The sequence below is a fragment of the Monodon monoceros genome, unplaced genomic scaffold (assembly GCF_005190385.1).
Source record: "Monodon monoceros isolate NGI ecotype Baffin Bay Population unplaced genomic scaffold, NGI_Narwhal_1 Super_Scaffold_12, whole genome shotgun sequence".
In the NCBI taxonomy this organism is placed as follows: domain Eukaryota; kingdom Metazoa; phylum Chordata; class Mammalia; order Artiodactyla; family Monodontidae; genus Monodon; species Monodon monoceros.
In genome coordinates, this window is record NW_021703768.1 from 148,419,447 (window position 1) to 148,443,722 (window position 24,276).

The following is a 24,276-nucleotide window of genomic DNA, read 5'->3' on the forward strand; positions in this document are numbered from 1 at the left end:
CCCTGAGAGATTCTGACATTGAGAAGTCAAGCAGGGCAGGAGGAACCTGAGGAGGGCTGGTCAGTGAGCGGGGAGAAGACCGTGGACCCGGGAGGAGGACGTTTAAGGAGGAGTGAGTGGTCAAAGAATATTACTGAGACGTCAAAGAAGATGAGGCCAACGGACTGCCCATTTGTTCCAGGCAAGTAGGCAAAGACCTGCTTTTGACATGGAGAAGGGGTTCTAATGAGCTAACACTTCCTTAGGGGCAAAGGTAAAATATTACCTGGGTTGCTTTTGGAGAAAATATGGTATAGCTAAAGAGAGGAGCAGATGACTGAGGATTGACACAGGGTCAGTCAACCAGTCTGTTGGCCTAGTTTGAACTCAGTGGTTTGAGGAGTGTTCTGAAGCCAAAAGAAGTGTTTTCATTAGAAACTCACTCAGGGCATAAGCAACATCTCATAGGGGTTCGGGGCAAAGTAGTATATGGATTTGAAGGAGGGCTATGACCCCAACTCTGCCTAAACTCAGCATCACTCCTGCAAATGGTAAATGGCATATTAAATATATATATCTATTCAGATAATATATAAATTATTTTATATATATTGAACTTGATATAAATGAAATCACACAAGACATAAAAATACTTTTTTGCATCAGATTTCTTTAGTTCAATATAATAATGTCTGTGAGAGTCACCCATGTCTCTGTAGCATTGCTGTGTAGCATTCCATCTTATGAATACACCATAATTTATCCATTCTCCTGTTAATAGACATTTGGATTATTCTCAGTTCTGTGTTATTATGAAAAAAAAGTGGCTATGAACATTGTTGTGTGTATCTTTTGGTGGATTCATCATATTTTGAGGTGATTTTTTGCTGGTGCAGAGAAAATCTGTTGGTTTTGTTATACTTATTTAGTACTTGACCATCTTACTAAATTCGAATAGCTTTTCAGTTCATTTTTTCTTGGAACACATTGCTATCAGATAGAAAGCTTTTCACCTCAAGTACTAGAAAACACAACTAAATTGGATTAAGGTTCAAAGAGTATATATTTGCCCCCCTCCCCACCCCCACGACTGCAGCGCACAGCATGTGTCTGGTTTCAGGCAAGGTGTGATCTAGAGGGCAGGGTGTCATCAGGGCTCATCTCCACTTCTCTGGGTTCCTCTTGGCTCTGCCCTCTTTTGTATGCTGCCTTTGACCTCATCCTGGCTCCTCCCCATAGTAGCAACAATTGCTTCAGCAGTTTCAGAACTAAGCCCTCACCACACCATCCAGAGGAAGAACATGTTCTTTAGGGAATACTCATAAAGAGCAAGGAGGTGTCTTCCCCCAAGTTCCCAGTCAGTATTGCCTCATATCTCTTTGATTCAAGTTAGGTAACATGCCCATCTCTGAGCCAATCAAATTTTGTGATCAATAGAATAATATGCTCTGATTGGTTTAACCTAATTAGGGTCCATCCCCGCCATCAAGGAAGTCATCAGTTTCACCAAATCACATGGCTGCCACATGGGACAGGGGTGAGTTCTTGAAAGCAATATCAGGCGGTGGGGGGGCGGGGGCTTTGGATTGAAGAAGGAAATGGATGTTAGAGAAGCAACCACAAAGTATTTATTATGACAATTATAATGATATTGGCTGTAATGGTTATTCATTGTCTCATTCCAACAGTAATATTTGTTTAGTTTTGGCTCCTATCTCAACATGTTGGCCACAGCATGAGGTCTTTAAAAGTTACATGGAATGATATAAAGGGCTTTTTGAGAAGTTTTGGGAAAGATGTTTATAAAAATAAAGGGGCAGAGGGAAAGGCTAAGAAGCTTAAGAAGAAGCTAAGAACTAAGAAGCTAAATGCTTCTTAACACTTGAGGTGTTATGCTTGAGACCAGTCTGATGGCTAAGGATCTAGAAATGAAGGACTCAAGCTAAGAGATGGTCGAGATGGACTTTGCAATGTGGGAAGGCATATTAGTTTTCTGTTGCTATGTAACAAATTATCAAAGCTTTAGTGGCTCAAAACAACACAAGTTTATTATCTCATAGTTTGTATAGGTCAGAAGTTCAGGCACAGTTTAGATGGGTTCTGTGCTCGGGGGTCTCATGGGTCTGAAATCAAGCTGTCAGCTCGGCTGCATTCTCATCTGGTTCTTAGGGTCCAGGTTGTTGGCAGAATTCAGTTACTTGTGGTTGTAGGACTGAAGTCCCCACTTTCTTGAGTGACCTGGCTGTTGATCGGGGTCATTTTCAGCTCCTAGAGTCCACCCTGAGGTACTAGCTGCATGGCCCTCTCACAACATGTTGACTTACTTCTTCAAGGCCAGCAAGAGAATCTCTCTCCAGTCTGCTGTGACCGAGTTTGCATAGCATACTCATGGGAGTGACTATGCCATCATATTCACAGGTCCTGTCCTCAGTCTTGAGGGAGGAGATTATACAGTGCATGTACACAGGGGTGGGAAGCTTGGGGACCATCTTAGAATGCTGTCTATCATAAAAGGCAAAGGCAGTTTTTGCCCTAAGGCTTATAGGTCACATGGCACACTGACCAGGAAATTCACTATCTTAGAAAGAGACATTGAGATGTATTATAATATATTTATATATATACATACAGACATTGGATATATATACACACACAACATGGGGAATTGGGAGAAGGAACTATCATTCCCAGTTGGTGAATATTTCTAAAAATGTGGATTCAGAGAACTGATCAGACATCTAAATTTTCAATATACTCCGTAGCCTGTCAGTTGATCTAGTGATATTCCAAATATTTTTAATCATTACAATTTGTAGAATATCTTTTAAGTTCACAAAGCACCTGCGCATACATTATTTCATTTGGCCCTTCCCAGAACGTTGTGAGTTTCTAACAGAAACACTTAGCCTGTGAACCGTGCCTTGGCATTTACTCTTACATTTATCTTAGTTCTTAACTCTCAGTAACACACTGAAGTTCACATAACACCAAAACGGCCAGATGGGTAGATTGCATGCTATTTTACACTTTTGTTTATTTGACCATGTGGTTCACTTTGCATAAAGTATCTTGTCTTGTTCACCCAGGAAACTTCTATTCATCCTTGAAACCTTTTTTTTCAGACCATGCTTGAACAGTATTGTTCTTGAGAAATCCTTGCCTTGCTCTCGGAGGGCTGGATAGGGAGGACCTGCAGGCTGACAGGTGCAAGAGAGGCCCGATTCCATATCTGCCTCAGACACCTATTGGAAGAACATTTGGCAGCACTCAGAGGCAGTGTTCAAAAAAACGTTGTTACTGAATGAACGGTCTGAGTGCTTAACTTATATTAACTCATTTAAGCCTCCTAACAACCCAACCAGGTAGTGATGGTTATTTTCCCATTTAATAGATGAGAAAGCTAAGACACAGAAGGTGTAGTGCTTGAGCCAGGATTCAAACCCAAAGCACAATGTTTCCTCTCCCTACAATATTGACAGTATCAGTATTTGCCCCACAGCACAGAATTAAGTGAGATAGTGCATGTCAAGTACTCAGTGTCTGCTGTATAGTAAATTTGCAAAGCATGAGGGATATTTTTATTACTTGTGGCAAAGAAGCTTCTGCTTTCCTATTCTTTGGAACAGGAGCTAGAAAAAAATAAAAAGAACATTCCCCACCCCACTCCCCCGCAAAACCCTCATCCTTGTTTAGCTGTACCATTTCTTTAAGGAAGCCAGGGCTCACTTTTTAATATTTGGAGAAGCAGAATCCAAAGAGGGTGGAGCAAAACAACAGAATTTACATTTGCAAATGAGTTCTAAATGTCAGGGAAGGAGTGATGTTCTAGATGGGCTGGGACCCAGATCCTCCTTAACTAACATATTTAAGTGCCACACCGTAGATGTTCAATAATAGTAGTTCCTCCCCATCCTTTCCTTTTTGAGCTATATTTTGTCCAAGGTATGCCTCACAGACCTTAAAGAAAATTCTTCATAGAAGAATTCTTGCAGGAGTACATACACTTGACTATTGTCTCTAGGAAAACTTGGTGAAAGTTTTCAGTGAAAATTTGGTTAATTTAAGCACTAATGAGAAGAATGATCATAGTTAGAAGATTGCTTCCTTTGAGCTGTGTGACCTTGGACCAGTGACTTGACAGCTCTGTGCTTCAGTTTTCCTTTCAGGAGAATGGAAATAGCAGTGGTATGTAGATAAAGTATATGGAGGGCTTGATCTAGCTGTGGCACATAATAAATTATTCCAAAAGTATTACCCACTATCATCTCATTCAACCCTCAAAACAGCCTTGTTAACTAGGGGTTATGATTATTGTCCATATTTTACAGCTGAGGCCCCGAGACTCAGACATCTTCTGTGTTACCCATGACACTGTGACACTTGGCAATAGTTATTGATTGTCTGTCAAGTTTCTTTTTTCTTCCACTTTGCCTACACAGTGGGATGGAGTCCCATAAATGTCTTGGCAGGTTGACAGCTTATCTTGAAAAGATATTAACCACCTCTGCAAAATATTCAGACTTCAGAAAAATAAGATGATACAATAGATTCAGTAGACCTTTATGTTTTTCTTTGTGGAAGTCCCTAAGTGAAATTGGAATTAAGTATATGTGCAAAAGTTTTGCTACAAGATGTTCATCATAACTTGTTTATATACCCTGAACTGTGGAAACAACCTACGTGTTCAGCCATCAAGACCGGTTAGATTAATTGTGCTATATGCATACAATGAAATATTAAGCTACATCAAAAGGCAAAATGAAATCATATATTTTTCTACATGGAGAAAATGTTAGTAGAGTGTTGTGTGATAAAATGAAGTATGAATGCGTTTCATAAAGTATATATTTGCATAAATAGCAAATACATATGCAGAATATGTGCATATATATGCATATAAAAACTGGAAAGGTGAGACCAAAATTGTCACCTATGGCTCTCTGTTGGAATTGGAAAGTATTATGGGTAATTTGAATTTTCTATTTTCTTGTGTTTGAGTGGGAGGCTCTTTATTTTCTGATCTTTATGCAATATACGGTAAATTCTAGTTACTAAAAAAAAGGAACAGAAAAGCCTTTCAAGTCTCTGTGCATGCTAACACTGGTTGAACATTTCAGGTGATTGTGAAGACAAGAACGGAATATCAGCCCGAACAGAAGAACAAAGGGAAGTTCCGGGTGCCGAAAATCGCTGAATTTACGGTCAGTGTCTTGATGGTGTAACAGAAAGACTGGGTGTGGGTCACTGAGTCTAATCAAATAACTAAAGCTCTGCCTCTTGAGGACAAGTTATCCTCTCTCCTACTCCGAAATGTTCAGACAATTTGATAATTGATAAATGTGTCTCATTTCTTCTTCTTCTTCCTGTCCCTGTCTCTCTGCCTTTCCATCACAATCTTCAGGAAATGTGATAGAAATGTATAAAGAAACTCAAAGTTTAGACATTGGTTGATTGCAACAAATACAAAAAAGACAAAGGGAGAGAAAAGTTGACTTCTTAGTGGTAAAAACCGAATGGTTGATTTTCTATTTATTGGTGGCCGGGTCACTAGGAGAACTGGTGAATACATATCACTGTGATGAATTGCGTGAAGGAGCCATGAAGGCTGCTCTGTGAGGATGTATGGAGGAAGCTCAGGGAAGTACCCTGGGGAAGTCACTTAGATGGCTAAGGAGAGCACAGCTTGTGCAAAGGCCCTGAGGCTGGAGGGAAGTTGAACCCAACATTGAATAGGAATAAGGGCAGTGAAGCTCAGCTCTAGGAGGGGTGTGGGGACCAGACAGAGATGAGGTATGAAAAGTGGGCAGAGGGCAGACAGTCCCAGTCATCATAGACTGTATGGAGGAATTATTATTTTAGGCTAGAAGCATGAAAGAAACCCCAAAGGACTTCAAGAAGAGGAAGGATATGATTAAACTGGGTTTTTGGAAAAAGCATGCTGGCTTTTACATGAGTACTAGAGGGAGGGTGGGGAGACTGCTGGGTTACTGCAAGTAAAAAAACAATAGTGGCTTAGCAAAGGAAGGTGAGTGGAGAGAGGCCTAAAAGATACTTAGGAGGCAATATCAGCCATGGAGGCAGTAGAATAAGTGGTTCTGTGGATGGAAACTGAAGCAGTCTGGCTGGGTTTGAGCCCTGTTTCCACCTCATACCAGCCATGTGGCCACAAGCTAGCCAATAAACTTCATTTATCAAATGGCGATAATAGAAGGTTACTGTGAGAATGGAATATAGAATACATGCAAAGCAGTTGGATCTATACATGATAAGTGCATGATTAATAGTAACTATTTTGTATCAACTGTGGCTGAGGGCTTTGGAAGTGAAAACAGCCGTTGGCTGGTTGTCTGTATGTATTTGTATAATACATACTTGGTTGGAGTATGTATTATACATGGATAAACATATTGGTCCGTTTCTGTCCCTATCTTTCTCCCTGCTACATGTGTCAGAGCAGCTGGGTGTGTGAGCCTGGGAGGGAATATGGCACCTCTGTGTACCTCCCCCCAGAATGTGGGACTTCCCTGGACGCTGACCCCCTCTTTGAGGGCAGGAATTGCTTTTATTTTTGGCTGTAGCTTTAGTGTCTGGCACACAGCATGGGCCCAGTGAACGCTGACCTGGCCTAAACTGCATGCAGGTATCTGCAAGAACCAGCAGGTAGCTGTGAGGGGAGGGTAGGAGTATCATGGTGCACAATGTACGAGCATCAGGCCAGGGAGTAAAGCTGAACTGTCCTCCTGGCAGCAGAGATCATCAGAAGTATGCCCAGATTCATGCACAAAAATGTTTATTGCAGTGTTATTTGTAAAATCGAAGCATTGGAAACAATGCTAGATTTTCAGCAGCTTTCTCATGATTCCATATGTAAGACCACATGCATAGGATGGACTGTTTCAACAGTTTCTTAGGAATCACTTTTGGAGGGAGAGTATTTAGTTTACTCTGAATTATGGGCTTAACGAGATATTTTCATCTTTCTTGTACTTTCTCAATTTTACACGAGCATGAATTTTTACAATAATCAGAAAAAAATCAGAATATTTTAAAAATTTGTTCTTTTTGCCAAATAGAGTGTTACAGTTTTTGATGGAATTATTCCTTATTTAGCAATCATTTAAAATGATGGTTATGAAAACATGCAATAATTTGGGCAAATGCTTCATAGAGGAAGCTGAGTGAAAAAAGCAGAGATTGAAATTGTATGTTTTCTATGGCTGGAACTATGAAGAAAACCACAAGTATACAGAGGAAAAAGGACATGGAAAGAAATGTCTCAAAATGTCGTTTGTGGCTGTGTTATCAGCCGTGGTGTTGGACCATGTTGTCATTGGTTTTTTTTTTTCCTCTTTGTTGGCAACTTTTGGTGATGTGGCAATTTTATCATATTTGATGCCCACGAGTCCCTGAGAAGCTGATATAATCCCGTTTTTTTCAAGGGGAACTATGGCTCAGAGCAGTGATGTGACCTGCTCACCCACTAGCAAGTGGCAGGGCCAGTGCTGAAAGCCGGCCCCACCCCCCGCCTTTCTGTTCATCTGTGCAGCCTGCTTTAGGTAACTATGGTTAGAACAGGAGCGAGTCAGGAGAAAATGAGTGGCTTTTCAGGGTCCAGGGCCTGAGGAAGTGCCCCACGCAGCTTGACTCAGTTGGCCCTGGGGGTTGGGAAGAAAGGGCGTTGGGGTTTCGGGGCAGCCGTTTGTCAGCACAGACTGTCAGGTGTGGGCGGAGGGCCCTGCCGCTTGGAACAAAATGGGAGGAATGGAGCAAAATTGTTTGCTTTTGTAGAGCTGTGAGCATTTATTAGCCTGGCTTTTCACTTCCTTAAAGAGAGCTCCCCCTGAGCCGCGTGAAGGATGCATCTGCTGGGGTGAAGGTGGATGCAGCACCCTAGGGAGGAGGTTGTGGTGCTGGTGATTAAGAAGAGTCTGAGGCAGGAATAAAGACACAGACCTACTAGAGAATGGACTTGAGGATACGGGGAGGGGGAAGGGGAAGCTGGGACGAAGTGAGAGAGTGGCATGGACGTATATACACTACCAAACGTAAAACAGATAGCTAGTGGGAAGCGGCCACATAGCACAGGGAGATCAGCTCGGGGCTTTGTGACCACCTAGAGGGGTGGGATAGGGAGGGTGGGAGGGAGCGAGACGTAAGAGGGAAGACATATGGGAACATATGTGTATGTATAACTGATTCACTTTGTTATACAGCAGAAACTAACACACCATTGTAAAGCAGTTATACTCCAATGAAGATGTTAAAAAAAAAAAACAGGAAGCGTCTGAGGGTCTGAGCTGTCAGCTGCAGTGGGACTCGGGGGTCCAGCTAGGCTGTTATGGAGGTAGAATTGTTCCTGGTTGGAGAAAGGGGCATCAGGGGCTCCTCCGTGTTTGGCTTGGCTGACTGAGCAGGGGGGCGGGGGGGGGGGGGGGGCGGGATGCTGTCCACTGGGTAGGAGGTGGGGGACCAGGCAGTGGGAGACGCATTGAGTGTGAGGTGCCTGGGGACCATGGGAGGGGTGGGGCAGAGGCAGCCTGGCCACTCTTGGATGTAACGGGTCTGGAGCTCAGGATAGGAATTTCGGCTAGACCACAGGGGCTGGAAGTCAGAGAATTCCCAGTTCATCTTAGAGAGCATAACGCTGGTAAACAGTGGCCAGGCTGCCCCTCCAGGATATTGCCCGTGGCAGAAGTAACCATGGGGATGGCAAAGATGCCTCCCTCCCTCATTCCAATATCTTCATGGAGGTGGAACAACTTGTGAGTTCACATCTCAAATTTGACCTGGGGAGATCAGCTCATAGCAATTCTCTATGAGAGAGAATGAGAGGAGAGAGCAGGGAGGGAGAGACGAACTGAGAAAGATTGAAAGAATCGCCTGGAACTTTTTTTTAACGTGAAGGCTCTTGCAGTCATTGCCAAGGGCCACAGACTTGAGAGACCGTGCATCAGGCTTCTTTGAGAAGATGGGAGCATGCAGAGAGAAGCCCCTCCTTCTTTCTTAGTCCTGGGAGCTGGAGGTTCTTCTAAAGCTGATGATGCTATCGAAGGAGCTGGTGCATCCGGCCATGCCATCTGACCTGATTGTCCCCAGGCTCACCTGTGAGAAGGAACTGAGTCTTGCATTTGGAGGCTGTTTGTGCCAAGCTGATGAGAGGTATTCCAGGGAACACCTGCACTTTGGGGCTAGATCCACTTGGCAACTTGGGTCACAGCCCTGTCACCTCTTAGCTTCATGACCTTGGGAAAGTCCCTTCACCTCTCTGAGCTCCTGATTCCTCGTCAGTAAACCGGGACACAATAGCACAAAGTGTAAGTCCTTGGCGCACTCTAGTTCTCAATGAATGATCATTTTATTCTCTTCCTGTTCAGATCCCTTTCCTTCACCCTGGGTTCTTAGCTTGTTACCTAATTAGCTGAATTTTGTGTGTTGGTTGAGACAGACCTGGTCCTCCCTCTCCTGGCTTTTTCTCCCTGGGAATGTGGCTGGGAAAACCTGGAGGAACTGTTCTAAGTGTAGCCAGTTCAATGTCAGGATCCATGGGTGGTCTCTGGCTCTCTACAGTGACCTAGGGAGCTATCTCTTTGCCTCCTGGGGAGTGTAGGCAATAGTTTTTGGTAGGCTACTTCTCAACACATCCATTCTAAAATGAATAATCCTAGTACCTGTTAAAAATGCCTTTACATCCACTTTTTAGGCTAACAACAACCTTGTGTACTTGTTACTGTTATTCTTATCCCCATTTTACGGACGAGGAAACTGATGCTCAAAGAAGTGAATTGTCTGACAAGGCCACGCGGCGAGGACGTGTCAGAACAAAATAAGAACCCAGCCCTATGGCTCCACATCCCACTCTCTCTGCTACACCTGATGCCACCCTGCCATTGTCCTTGCCAAAGTGTGGCCTGTCTGAATTCTTCCCTTCCTGCCCGACTTCTTCCCTTCCTGCCCTTTCTCCCCTTTCTTCTTTGTCTTTATCAAATTTGCTCTGGGCTGGGCTGGATGCCTGTTGCTGGGAGACACACGGATATGCAAGACAAAATCCTTGCTCTGGAGGAGCTTGCAAAGGTGTGGATTAGACAAGAGTGTTCTGGCCAATTTCTTGGAATACTGTCCCCGTATGGTCACCTCCTCTGGGATGCCTCCCTTGATCCTCTGAGCTGGGTTTGGTGTCTCCTCTGGGCTCTGCAGATCATATGGGGTTCTCGAATGCTGCTGTACTGTAACTGGCTACTCCGGCGTCTTCAGCCCCCTCCAGCCTCTGGTCCACTGGAGGTAGGGTCACGCTGGCCCACTCATGTGTTCCTAGTTCCCAGAAGAGGGCCTGGCATAGAGTGGGTGTCACGTGTGCTGCAACGTGAGCCCCAGACTTTTGGGACCGCCTCAGTATTCATCCCCAGTAACGTGCTGAGTCCGGGTTCAGGAAATTTGCCTCTGGTGGCTATGGCCTGGATAAGCTCAGATTAGAGGGTGTTCGGGCGCATGGGGAAAGATCCTGGGGATGTCTACAGACCAGACCCTGTGCGCAGTCAGTGGGGAGAATCCAGAATGGGAGGGATGCGTTAGTGTAAAGGGACCAGAACCCACGATTCCCGTCAAGCAAATGGACGCATTAAAATAAAGCTGGTTGGGGAGAACTAGAAGCGAGAGCTTAGCAATTTTTAAGGAGCTGGTGTCTGTGGGCTATTATTAGAAACAAATGACAACAACAAACCAACAGAACAAAAATAAACGAAAATCCAGTTGAAGCTTCAGGCCTAATATTATAGGGTGTTGATTTTTCAGTGTTCCATCCATTCACTGATACACTCAACTTTTGGGGGCTTGTGCTCTGCTCCTGACCTGACCTGTGATTGGCGCTTTATGTAAGGTATCCCACTGAATGATCCCAGCAAACTGGGCTGGCGAGACTGTCACCCCACTTGCAGGTGAGGGAACCAGGCTCAGAGAGGCTGGGAATTTTCCCAAGTTCCACGCCCAGGAGGCTGTGGAGCTGGGATGTACTCGCAGGTCCTAAGCAGGGGGCCGTGGCTGGGTGTAAGAGGTTAGGAAAGCTGCCGCCATTGGAAGAGAGCCTGACTACCAGTGAATAGCTCCCGGGGGATGCTGCTGGGCCAGTCTACCTGCCAGACGTTTCTTTCCTTCTCTTCCTCTTCCACCCAGCCAGGGGATGGGGGTGTTTGCACTCTGTCTCAGGCCTCAACTCTGTTCACATTCCTTCTAACTCCAACCTGGGAAAGACATGGCAAAACACCAGAATCAGCCTCCCCGGCTGGGTGTGGGGAGGTGGCCACATTTAGCAGCCGGCAGAGTCCAGGCCCCTCTCCTTCCTGAGAGTCTCTGGTAACTGTGCTTTCTTCTCTGGTCTCTGTCCTCACCCATCATCTCCTGGCCCATCCTCCTTCTGGGTCCCTCTGCCTCCTTTCTCGGCCCCCTCCTGCCCATTCTTCTCACCTCCCCAAAGGAGGACTCTTTCTAACGTGCATATCCTGCAAGGACACTGCCATCCTCTAACCCTGCCATAGCTTCCATTGCTCACCTGCCTTCTCCCTGACCTGCATGAAGCCCTGGTCCTTCCCTCATGACACCATACTTCGTATGCCTCCCTGTCTTTGTTCGTGCTGCCCCTTCCCACTGGAATGCCCTTCCCACCTCCATCATTGGGCAAACTCCCTATTCATCCCTCAGCACCCAACTCAAATGGCTCTGGCCTGTGAGGAGTTGCCTGCCAGCCCTTGCGCAGTCTGTCCTTCCTCCTCGGGGTTCCTGCACCTGCTATATAACCCTCCAGTTATATAGTGTTGGCATCAACGTTACCTGCTGTGTCTCCCACTGACTTGAGGCTAGTGTCTTCTTTATCTTTGCTCCCCAAGAACCTAGCCAGTGCCGGCCCACACTTGGCACCAAATGATGTCTTTAATAACTAAATAAACAGGTTAATGAGCAAACAAAAATATCTGGCTGATGGAAAACTACACATTGATAAATACCAGAGCTCTGGCTGCCTCATTTTCAATATCTTTATTTAAAATCGGGGCTCTAATTTTGCTTCTAAGCTTCTTGCCGATGACACATTCTCATAAATGTCCTCTTCCTGATGTCACATTCCCTGGGAGGTGAGACCTCATTTATAGCTTTGCCATTTGCTTCTACCAATTTTTCATCAAAACCCCAGGGGCTGCCCTCCATTGGTGGGATTCTAATATTTGCTGACAGCAGCAAATGGAGATAAGCGATTTTACTTTATTATCTGTTGTCTTGGTTTTTATTGCCCTCTTTTTTTTTTTTTTAACTTTTGAGGAACATTTCAGGTAAGTTATTAAAAACACTGCCTGCTGGCTTAGGAGCAGAGTCATCATCTGGAACGGAAAGAATTTACATGTGAGCGCTTGGTGGAGAAAATCTGCAATAGTATTTGATGTTTATTATCACACTTCTGGCTAGGGTTTTACCAAAAATCAGAATAAAGATGTAGGCCTATGTTTATGGCTGGGTGCTTTCTCCTGGCCTCATGGAATGGTACTATTAGAGCGACCTTCAAAAACATATATTATTGAGAACTGGGAAGCAAATGTGGCTTAATTTTTTTAACAAAACATTTCCCTGGGAGAGGAAACATCTGTGGTGCTATCTCAGGAGGAATGTACTCAGGGTTTGGATGTGGGACTGGGAGATTCAATGACCACTCCACAGCCTAATGACTGGGCTGCTTTTATTGCCAGGTTCTCATTCTCATTGACTCAAACATTGGCATATAAATGCTGTAATAAAGCAAGTCACTTGTTTATAAGTTTAGTGTAGATGACTTCTAGACTTCAGTGAATATTCTTGTTTCCTATGGGACTCCTGTAGGAGGTGGCTGGTTAAAAGTTTGCACACTGCTTGTTAAACCGTTGGAAGTTTGTAACCAACCATGGTGGGAGTATTTACACCATGGAAATGAGCAAACAGTGTAAATCATGCATCACCCCCCTTTCTTAGCCCAGGAGGGTTTACCAGCACACTTGTGTGAAGGGCAGTATGGAAAAGAGGAAATACATGGGCTGGGGGTTTGACACTGTGGGTGTGTACGAGCTAAAGCAAGCCATTTCATCTCTCTGAACCTGTGTTTCCCAATCTGTAAAATGGGATAATGCTGTCTACATCATAGGCCTGGCCTGAGGACAAAATGAGATAATATAAGCCCCATGGTAGCTTGATCAATGTGAGCTGCCTCTTGTCGTTACATGATAGTTTCATTGCTGAGGTGTTGGTCGTCCGGCTAGACGGAATGCTTCCATCCAGGGTGGGTCTCAGTGGGAAGACACGCCTGGCTCCATCTCACTAGGCCCTCTGTCTCGACTGACGTTGCCCTGGCTCAGTTGCACCTCCTCGCCCACCATTCCTGCCAGGCCAGCTTTTGACCTTCCAGCTTCATCCCATCTTCCCCTTTCTACCTGTTATGAAGTCAGAACGATCATCAGATCCTGCTTGAGAAATCTCTGATGGCTCCCCACTCCGACAGGCAACAATGTGAGGTTTTTGCGTGATATTGCAGGCTCTTGCAAAGGTGGTCCTTGCTGCTAAGTCCCTCCACCCTTCCTGTGTCCTCTGTGCTCTGGGCCTCTCATGGCTCTGTAAAACCACCATGCCCTTTCACCCCTCCAGGTCTTTGCCCGTGCATTTTCCTCTGGCTCTATTGCCAGCCCACGTTTTCCTCCCTGTGGACCAGCTCACCTCCTCCAGAAACCTGTCCTTGATTCCCCAAGTCAATTTCTCATCTGGAGAATGTCCCAGCCTTTGCCTGCACCCACCACTGCTCTGAGATGCCACATTGGCTTCAACTAGAGTTCTCCTGCTACCTGGCTGGATTGATGAAAGTGGTGCAGAAGGTAGGGCTTCATAAAGGTTTCTCACATCCCATGTTGGGGTAATGAAAGGAAGATGCTTGTGGAAAGTAAAACAAGATTTAAAGAATTCTTATTTGTAATTAATTAATAACAATAACTTCCATTTCGCTGAGCTCCTATTATATGCTGGGTAGTTTGCTAGTCATTTTCTATTTTATCTTTAACTCTTGAAGTAGGCGTTATTTTTGATAGCCAGATGAGGAGACCAAGGGTCAGAGAGTTTAATGAAGGTATTCAAGCTCACGCAGCCAATAAGTGGCAAGAGTCAGGCTTTTCTGGACCAGAGGGGTATGTATGTCTATGGTATGTATATGAGAGTATGTGTGTGTTCTTTTGTCTCTATCAGCTTCCAAATCAGGAAACCCTGTACATATGGGTAATTGGCTAACTTAAACTAAACTGAAAAGTGGTTGCTAGAATACTAAAATGTTGCTGCCTATCCCTGTTACTTGCCAAGCATTAGGCCAATTTTGCTTTGGCTCTCTTCTTTTTTCTCTTTAAATACACTGGTTGGCCAAGTCCTAAATGCATTGATCCAAAAGAGAGGAGAGAAGCAAACATTTCCCAAGGAAGACATGCCATTTTCCTCGTGGCTTGTCATGTGGCTTGTCTCGCGGTCCCCTCATGCAGCTGGGAGGATTAATCTCCTGACTGTCTTGCTCTCTGGGCCTCTGCTGCTGCCATGTGGGATTATTTTAAACGGGATTAAAAAAAAATTTATGATGTTTAAGCTCCTGGAACTGTCAGAGGAAGACAGGTCCTAACAAAGTGACTGTGTGGCTTTTTGTGTCACCATCATGTTCTATAATTATAAGAAAACTAGTCGTCATAGCAACTGCCACATAGGCCTGGCTTCCTCCTGGAGATGCTGGCAAGCTCCTGGGCTCTGTGATCCGAGCAGTTGCAGGTGGATTTGGTTCTCAGAGGGGATTCAACTCTCACTTGGGCGATAATCATGAACGCACTCTAAGACTCCACAACCCGAACTCAGTTTTACTATGCAATCTGACAGACCTGGGTTTGAACGCTGGTTCTAGAACTCAGTGGCTACGTGGGCAAGTCATCTCACTTGCATGAGCCTCAGTTTCCTCTTTAGTAACATGGGTATGCCAACGCCCACTTCGGAGGGTTGTTGTAATGGCTGTGTTAGGATGCACCTGGCAGAGTGCCTGACACACAGGAACTCTGATATATACTAGACGTCTTCCCATTCACCTCTTCACTGTGAACAAATGAAAGAAGAAAAATGCTAAATTAGAGAAGGATGGATGTTTTCATATTCTTTTATTATTATTATCATCATCATTATTGTTATTAATTTTGGTAGCATTTGTAGCTAGAAAAACAAGGTAGTAAATCGAAATTCTAGGCTGAGTCATGTATATCAGGGAGAGAACCAGAGAGAGGTGAAAAGAGAGGAGAGAGAAAAAATAAATGAATGTTCAGCTAGATGAGACTGATTTGATTTATTTTTTTCCTTATCTTATAAAAAAAATTTTATTTTGCATTGGAGCAGAGTTGATTAACAATGTTGTGTTAGTTTCTGGTGTATAGCAAAGTGATTCAGTTATGTATATACATATATATATATGTATATATATATACATATTCTTTTATATACATATACATATTCTTTTTCAGATTCTTTTCCCATTTAGGTTATTACAGAATATTAAGCAGAGTTCCCTGTGCTATACAGTAGGTCCTTATTAGTTATCCATTTTAAATATAGCAGTGTGTACATGCCAATCCCACGCTCCCAATCTATAGCTTCCCCCCCACCCTTCCCCCGGTAACCATAAGTTTGTTCTCTAAGTCTGTGAGTCTGTTTCTGTTTTGTAAATAAGTTCATTTGCATCATTTTTTGTTTTTAGATTCCGCATATAAGTGATATCATATGGTATTTGTCTTTCTCTGTCTGACTTACTTCACTTAATATGATAATCTCCAGGTCCATCCATGTGCAACTGATTTGATTTAAAATTCCTCCAACTTTTTTTTTTTTGGAAGATTGCATTTCTCTGAGGCTGAGAAAAAGACATCTGATCTCGGGACTTCCCGGCGGTCCAGTGTAAGACTCCGTGCTCCCAATGCAGGGGGCGTGGGTTCAATCCCCGGTCGGGGGAGCTAGGATCCCGCATGCTGCACGGCGTGGCCAAAAAATAAATAAAATAAACAGTAAAACTGGAGAAAAATTTCAAGAAAAGCAAAAAAGAAATATATCTGATCTCTAAAAAAAAATTCTAAAATGAGTAAGGAAACCTGGTTTCTGGTCTCAGCCTCAGAGCTTCAGTTTTCTCATCTGTAAAAATGAGGAAGTTGGGTGGGACAGTCCCCAAGGGCTCTTCTGTCTGAGATGTTCTAAGACAGTGGTTCTCAATCAGGGATGCTTTTGTTCCCCAGGGGACATTTGGCAACGTCTGGAGACATTTATGGTTGTCACCATTCTGTGTGTGTGTTTGTATGTATATGTGGTACTGGTATCTAGTGGGTTAAGGTCAAGGATGCTGTGAAATGCACAGGACAGCCCTCCACAATGAAGAATTATCCTACCTAAAATATCGATAGTGCCAAGGCTGAGAAAACCTTGGCCTAGGATTTATCACCATATTTATTTGTCTGAAAATAGGAATTACGTCCCACCACGACATGTCAGAGTTGTTGAGCATTCAGTTTCTTATCTTAGCCATCTCCTGGAGATTTGAAGCCCCAGAAAAATTAGTAAAATGACAAAAGACCTCTCAAGGTCCTAAGGGACTAACTAAAATATGAGATGGTCACAGGAGGTGGGAAAAATTAATTCCTTTGAATTTTCTTTCCCCTTGGTACTGCATAACTCTTAATGGATCAAGGGTGATTGTTCACGGGCAAAGTAAAATGTACAAAATGCAATTTTAAATCCATAAACAGCTTTATTATTTTTCTATATAGGATACAAATATTTCAATTGTATCCCTCATTTTCCAGCTTGTCTTTGATTTTGACATTCCAAGCCATAGCCAGACAGACGTCTTTTCTGAGAGTCACGTGTGATCAGTTCTCTCTCCTGCTTAAAGCCATTCTGGGGCTTCCCTGGCCTTCAGGGTGAAATCTGAACTCCTCAGTCTATGGTCCCTGGTCCTCAGAACCTCTTTCTCCTCTCTTCAACCTCCTCTCCTTTCTGACTTCACACCCCTCCCACCAACCAAAATTACTTGTGGAATCCTGGGCATACTCTGCCCTATCCTGCCTCCACTCCCCCAAGTAGCTGTTTCCTCTGCCCTGAGTGCTTTTTTCTCCCCCATGGTCTAGCGGGCACCTTTTCGTCTCATAGGCTGGCTCACACATCACCTTCTGGGTGAAGCCTGTTCTGATAGCCCCTCCTCTCTTCCCCACTGTCAGATGTGGAACTGACCCTTTCTTCCTCTGGGACCTTACTCACCGGGGAGTTTGTCAACTTGACCTCCTCTGTGCAGTTATTTCCTTACATGTGTTTTCCCATGGCCCTAAGAAAGCCTGGACTCTTGAGGACAGACACCACCTTTGATTCACTTCTAAATCCTCTACTATGACTATCGACCCTGGGACCTTGGTGGTCAGTAACTTTTTAAATAAGAGTAAGAATTGGATGAAGGTAGTCAAAGGAATAAAATTCCATTTATAAAAAGATAAATAAATAATAGGGATGTAATGTACAACATGATAAATATAATTAACACTCCTGGATGTTATGTATGAAAGTTGGTAAGAGAGTAAATCCTAAGAGTATTTATCACGAGGAAAAACTTTTTTTTCTTTTTCTTTTATTTTGTATCTATATGAGAGGATGGATGTTCACTAAACTTATTGTGGTAGTCATTTCATAATGTATGTAAGTCAAAAGATTATGCTGTACACCTGAAAATTATTCAGTGCTGTATGTCAATTATATCTCAATAAAACTGGAAGAAAAAAAAATAAAGTAAAAGCTTTGGAGATTCTGTGTAATCAAATGCCCATTGAAGAGCATTCAGATTGTGGTGTAGAGTATATTCTACACAGATAATAAGTTGAAGGCAAATAAAATGTGCTTTAAACTATTAGAAAAGTAACACATATAATACATGCACAAAATTCCAACACTATAGAAAGGCATAAACTGAAAAAATATCTCCCTTTCTCTCCTTTCATAATCCTTCTCCCCCAAACTATCCATTCTCTAAGTCTGTGCTATCCAAATTGGAAGCTCCGAGCCGCGTGTGGCTATATACATTTAAATTAGTCAAAATAAAATAAAATTCAAAATTTAATTCCTCAGTCACACAAGCCACATTTCAAGCGCTCAATAGCCACGTGAGCTTAGCAGCTACCATATTGCACAGCTCAGATTTATAGGACATTTCCATATTGCAGAAATCTCTATAGAACAGCCTAGGAATATCTCCTTATGTTTCTATCCAGAGGCGTTTTCTACGTGTCAGCATATTTGTATTTATATATGCATATGCTCATTTGATATTCTTTTTCATTTTCTCAAATGGGACCATTTTATATACATTCTTCTGTACCTTGCTTTTTTTTTTCTCTTAATAATATATCTCGGAGACCTTTCCACATCACCACACTGAGATCCTTTTTTGTTCTTGTTAATGACTGTAGACTGAGGATTTTCACAATCTTTCTTAATCAGTCCCCTATTGTTTTCGCTTTCAGTCTTTTGCTGCTAAGAACTCTGCTTCAGTAATATTCCTAGTATGTGTATTTTCACACACATACAGACACACACACACATCTTTCATATATTTTACAAGTATATTTGTAAGATATAAGAATCTTTATCTTAAAAACTTTACCAAAGTAAATTTTCAGTTTTAATAGCTTTTGCCAAATTACCTTCCAAAAATTTCCCACCACATATACATCCTCCACTGTGCCTGCAAATGCATTCTTCCCCACATTGCCAGCACCTGTTTCAACAAACTTTAAAAGTTTCACCAATCTGATATATGGAAAATGGCTCTTCACCTTTGCTTAAGTTTGTATGTCTTTCACTACTGGTGAGATCGAGCCTCTTTCCACATACCAGTTGCCTGTTTGTGTCCTTCCCGGAAAACATCCTACTTGGTTGGACCGCTTGCTGTTCCTTCTTGTTGATTTGCGTGGCCTCTTCCAAAAGCTGAGAACTTAGTCATTCTCACTTATTCAGTATTTTCTCAGTTGTCCTTTGCCTTTTTTGTTTTGTTAATGGTGTAACTTCTTTCTTATATCTTCAGTAATTCTTACTTTTGCTTTATAACTCAAATTAATCACACACTCCAGGAGACATAAAGGAAATTATGGGTACATTTGACTCTATAAAAACCAAAGCCTTCTCTCACCCTAACGTCATGTTTTCTTCTGCTGCGTTTATGATTTTTATTTTATGTTAAAATTTGGATCCTTCTGGAATTTGTAAAGAGCAGGGTAGGAATCCAACTTGACTTCTTTTTGAATGGCAGTTTGACAGTTGATCTATGATTATTAGTTAATCCTTTCTCTCTTTGACTAGACATGCCACAGTTTTTAGATACTGCGTTCCCATATGTATTTGAGTTTACCTCTCTGCTCTCTTTTCTTCCATGGATCTGACAATTATTTGCTATTGATAACAGAGACAATGCTAAATTGTCTCAATTACGTAGTTTTATAATACACTTTAAAATCTGTGTAAAGTCTTCTTCTCTTATTCCTTTTACATTTCAGGAACTCCTAATCCATTCTTGCACATTTACTTTTCCAGGTAAATATTAATATATATTTTAGGTCCAAAAAACTCCTGTTAACTTTTTAAATTTGGGTTACATGAATTCAAAGATTAACTTGAAGAGAAGCTACATCTTTAAAGTATTGAGTCTATTTAGAAACAAGATTTAACTTTGCATTTGTTGACATCTTCTTTTGAGGTTCTCAACTGCTCTTTAAAATCATCTTTACAGTTCTTATTAAATTTATTCCGGGGCTTCCCTGGTGGTGCGGTGGTTGGGGGTCTGCCTGCCGATGCGGGGGACACGGGTTCGTGCCCTTGTCTGGGAGGATCCCGCGTGCCGCGGAGTGGCTGGGCCTGTGAGCCATGGCCGCTGAGCCTGTGCGTCCGGAGCCTGTGCTCCGCAATGGGAGAGGCCACAGCAGTGAGAGGCCCACATAAGCACACACACACAAAAAAAATTTATTCCGAAGTATTTTACTTATTTTTTGTTGGTATTGTAAAAGGCCCTTTTCTTCCATTATATTTTCTAATTTAATTTTTATTAAGTTTTTATTTATACTTAATAAAAATGTTTTTGAATTTTGTACATTTATTTGCCACTACGCAGTTACAAACTTCTCTTGTTGTTCCAAATAATTTGTTAAAAATTTTGATTCTTTGGGTTTCTACATATATAATTGTATCATCTGTCCATAATACTAATAGCTTCCCTTTTCTGAAACTTCGTTTTCTTATGTTATTTCCTTTTTGAAATTTTTAGACTCCTAATGTCATTTTCTTATCTAATTGCATTGGTGAATACCTTCAGATCTGCTGTTTCTAGCATTTCACCATTTAAATTTTGATGGATTTTTTTCCCCTCAAATGCCCTTTCTGCATTTATGGAGATGATCACATGGTTTGTCTTCATTGACCTAGTATTATGGTAAATTATACTGATAGACTTTTAAATATTAATGCATTCTTACATAGCCTCATTTGGTCGTGGTGTACCACTGAATTCTGTTTGCTAATATATTATTTTAAATTGTTGCTTAAATAATATTGTGAGGTTGTGTTGAGTTTTCTTTTCTGTGCTGTCTTTGTCAGGTAAGGTTGTTAGTGTTATGCTGTGTTTGTAAAGAGAATATACATGCCTTTTCCTTTCTCCATGTTCTAGAAAATTGGAAAGAGTAGAGAAATAATGTTTCTTTGAGTCTTTTATAAAACAGAATTAACTCATAAAATCCTCTGGCTTAGTGTTATTGGGAGGGTGTGGGTAGTTTTCAGTAAATATGTGAAGAATTAATAAAAAAAATCCATTTGTGCCCAGCTACCTCTCTAAAGCTTTAAAAGATGACATTATGAAATGCGCCCACTGTCATTCTCCTAACTGTAACTCCCTTCAGTGATTTTTCTCAAAGTGGCCCCATTCAGTCAACAAGTATTTGTAGAGTAGCCACTGTGTCCTTGGCCTTGAGGTAGGTGGTACAGGTGATTCATGGAAGTACCTGACATGGCCCACAGTCAAATGTTCCCAGGAGCTGGCATACTGCTGAAACCTCCATTTATGTGAATTTGATTTGAAAGAAACATCATTCATCATTGAATATTAATAGAGCTCGGGGCTCTGTATTTACAGATCACCCTTTAGGCACACATTAGTTATTCTTGGATCTAGAGTAAAACATCTCACTCCAGGCTGCACACAGAGATGTAACAATTTGTCTTTCCTTTCTGTATTTGAGCCTGCTCCGTTTCTGATGCTGGTCTGCAGGGTAGGGCCACGTTGGTCAGCAGTGGGTGGAGCCCGTCAGACCTGCCTTACTCCTGGGCTTTCCCAGTGTGACTCACTTCTCTTTACCTCCTTGAACTTTAGACTTTTTAATCTGTAAGATGGAGATACTAATCCTGTTTTGTGACAGTTAAATGAGTATGTAAATGTAAAGCATCAAAACACAGTTGGCACCCATTTTTTTTGGTATTTCCCAAAGTAGCTAGCTCAGTACTGGGCTGTGAAGAAGACATTCATGGAATACTCGTTTAGGTCTGGACTATTTTTAGAGCCCTCGACTGCTTCTCCTACCTCCCAATTTCATCCCGTCCAATTCAATTTCCACCCATCCATTCAATTTCCATTTTAAAATAATGGAGCCATGTCACTGAATACCAGATGTCAAACATCTGTTAGCTCTCCAGTGCTCACAATAAACTCTTTAGTCTGACACCCATGCTCCTTCTTGAGCTTGCCTCTGTTTACCTTTTAAGCGTCATCTTTCATGTACCACCCACACCTCCATATCTTTGTACAGACTGTTCTCTCTGCCTGAATCACCCTTCCTCCATCTCTTTCCAGGCTGGCTTAAGGACCTCTTCCCCAGTGCTTTCTCCATCACAGTGCTTCTCACTTTGTCTTCTAAAGTCTTTCTTAAGGGCAGAGACCACACATATGTCATCGCTGCATCCCATGTGCCTGGCCTAGACCTGCTATGGACCAGGTGTTCCACTAGTATCTGTTGTCAGGTGCATGATTAGTCTTTGGGTTACATGGTAAAATATGAATGAGATTTTCTCCATTTCGGTTCTCTGAGGAGCCCGGGGGAAACATTTCTTTAAAATATGAAAATAAGACCAGGAGAATCAATTGCATTTCTTGGCTGCAGGAGACGATGGAAAAGCATGACTTTCCTGAGCCTCCTAGGGCAAGGCCCTATAACGGGACGTTAGAGGTACCTTTCATTTTAAAGTGGATTTAAGTGGGGCCCAGGCTGGAACTCACCGAACAATTCAGCCACCCACTGCTTGTGAAATTCAGGAGCAGGCCTGCTTGAAAAGCCCTGCATAGCTCCTTTCTTCTTTTTAGGCAACACTGAGCTGGCTGGGCAGCCTCGCTGATGATGTTACAGTTAAACACCCACACTCCAAGATGCCTCCTTCAATAAGTGGAGGGGGAGAAAAGGCCAGAAATATGACAGGGTGAATAATGGATAGAGCATCTGCTGGGTTCCAGGCACTGGGCTTGCCTCATTCATCATCTCCTTTGACCTTCGTAACTGCTCTGCATTGGGGACATTATTGTAATCACTCTCTTTGTACAGAAAACAAAACCAAAAACAACCAAAGAACCGGAGGGTGAGAAAGAAGTGACTTGACCAAGGCCACACATGTTAGATAGGAGCCGTTTGTGCATCTCCTGAGCAATCAGTTTATTTTTATCTTCTGGACTCCTGAATGTTATAAAGGATCCAGTTCCTATCTGTGGCTAGGCGTCCAGAAAATCTTGTACCAATTTTTTGCCCCCCTGCTGCAAGTACAGGCACTGTTATAACACCTGCTTCTGATGTATGTCCATCCTTGTTCCTTTCATTTACTTCGTTCATTCACTTTCGTTTACTTCATTTACTTCACTTTCCTCATCTGTGCAATGGGGACTGTAATAATAATACCTATCACAAAGATTGCTGTGAAGACATAATGGGGAAACCATATAAGATGCTCAGGGCAAAACTTGGCAAACTGGGAGCGCTTAGCGAATGTTAATGATTATTAAATCATGCACCTTAAATCATTTCTGGAAAAAGATAGGGGTGTAATGAAAATAAGATGAATGAAACTAGTTAGGGGCATTTATTTACTAAGCACAGATTTATTGAGCACCTACTGCAGTCAAGCCTTGGCCAAATGCAGGGGCTACCAAGATGAATCCTCAGGGCTGGGACCCCCAAGGAGGAAACAGCTCAGTCAAAATTCAAGTCCCCCATAGGCATTCTCAGCAGGCTTGTGGTTTCCCACCACGGAGCCTCTAGCTGAGAACATTCTGCCTCTTCTGTCCTGCTTTATTTTCTGTACCCAGGAAGCAGCCCTGACCTGAACCTCACCCCCAGCCCCATGGTTTTCTGCAACCCTGCAAAGAGCAGCTTCGCATAGATGTGAAACACAATGATCCTTTGCTCTGGGTCACCATGCCCAGCTCATCCTGCCAGGACTGCTGGGAAGACACAGCAGGCGGTCACAGTTGAATATGCACGCAAACCAGGGACCCAGATTGCAGCCACTATAGGGAACTCGTTGAGGAAAGGCAGTTTCCTTAGGTTCCAAGCCCTTACCTTAATGCTCTGTGGAAAGGTCTCTGCAGCATCGCAGACTAGCTGTGTGTGCAACCCTGTGTGTCAATGGGTGATTTGCTCGTCTTCGCAGAGTCACAATTGGTTTATAAGAGACATGAACTTCCATTGTGTGGAGCCAGGGATAGGGGGCAAGAGGCAAGGGCCTGAAACATGGTTTCCCAGTGAAATCATGGGAAAGTTAATTAAAGCTGTGACTCAACAGACCGTTTTGATGAAATTAAGAGGTCCAGCCAGGCATCATGCTATTTTAGTGACAGGGTATAAAGCAGGTGGTTTTATAGGTGGCTGCTTACAGAATGTACTTTAGTAATAACGGCAGTGATGATATCCAGCGTTGCTGGGAGCTTTACATCCAGCGTCCTTGGGAGTCCTACCAATGTGCCTGGTAGTGGCTGTTATGATTAATCCCATTTTTGCAGCTAAGGAGACTGAGGCTCAGAGAAGTGGCATCACATGCTTAAGGTCACACAGCCCATAAGTGGTGGAGGAGAGACTGGATCCAGGCTTGTTCCCTCTTGTACCACCTGGCACTGCTTCCCTTTTAGACGCCTGCATCCCAGTCTCTGCAGAGCTGAAAGTGGACAGCCACACCGCC

General features: G+C 42.9%; 1 protein-coding gene across 1 annotated transcript in view; it reads left to right on the forward strand.

Annotated features, from left to right (window-relative positions):
* NSG2 (neuronal vesicle trafficking associated 2) overlaps positions 1–24,276 on the forward strand; it is a 60,241-nt gene that overhangs the window by 11,877 nt on the left and 24,088 nt on the right. Inside the window, exon 3 of the mRNA XM_029218178.1 lies at positions 5,097–5,180. Coding sequence (XP_029074011.1) covers positions 5,097–5,180 — 84 coding nt within the window. The remainder of the gene's footprint in view (positions 1–5,096; positions 5,181–24,276) is intronic.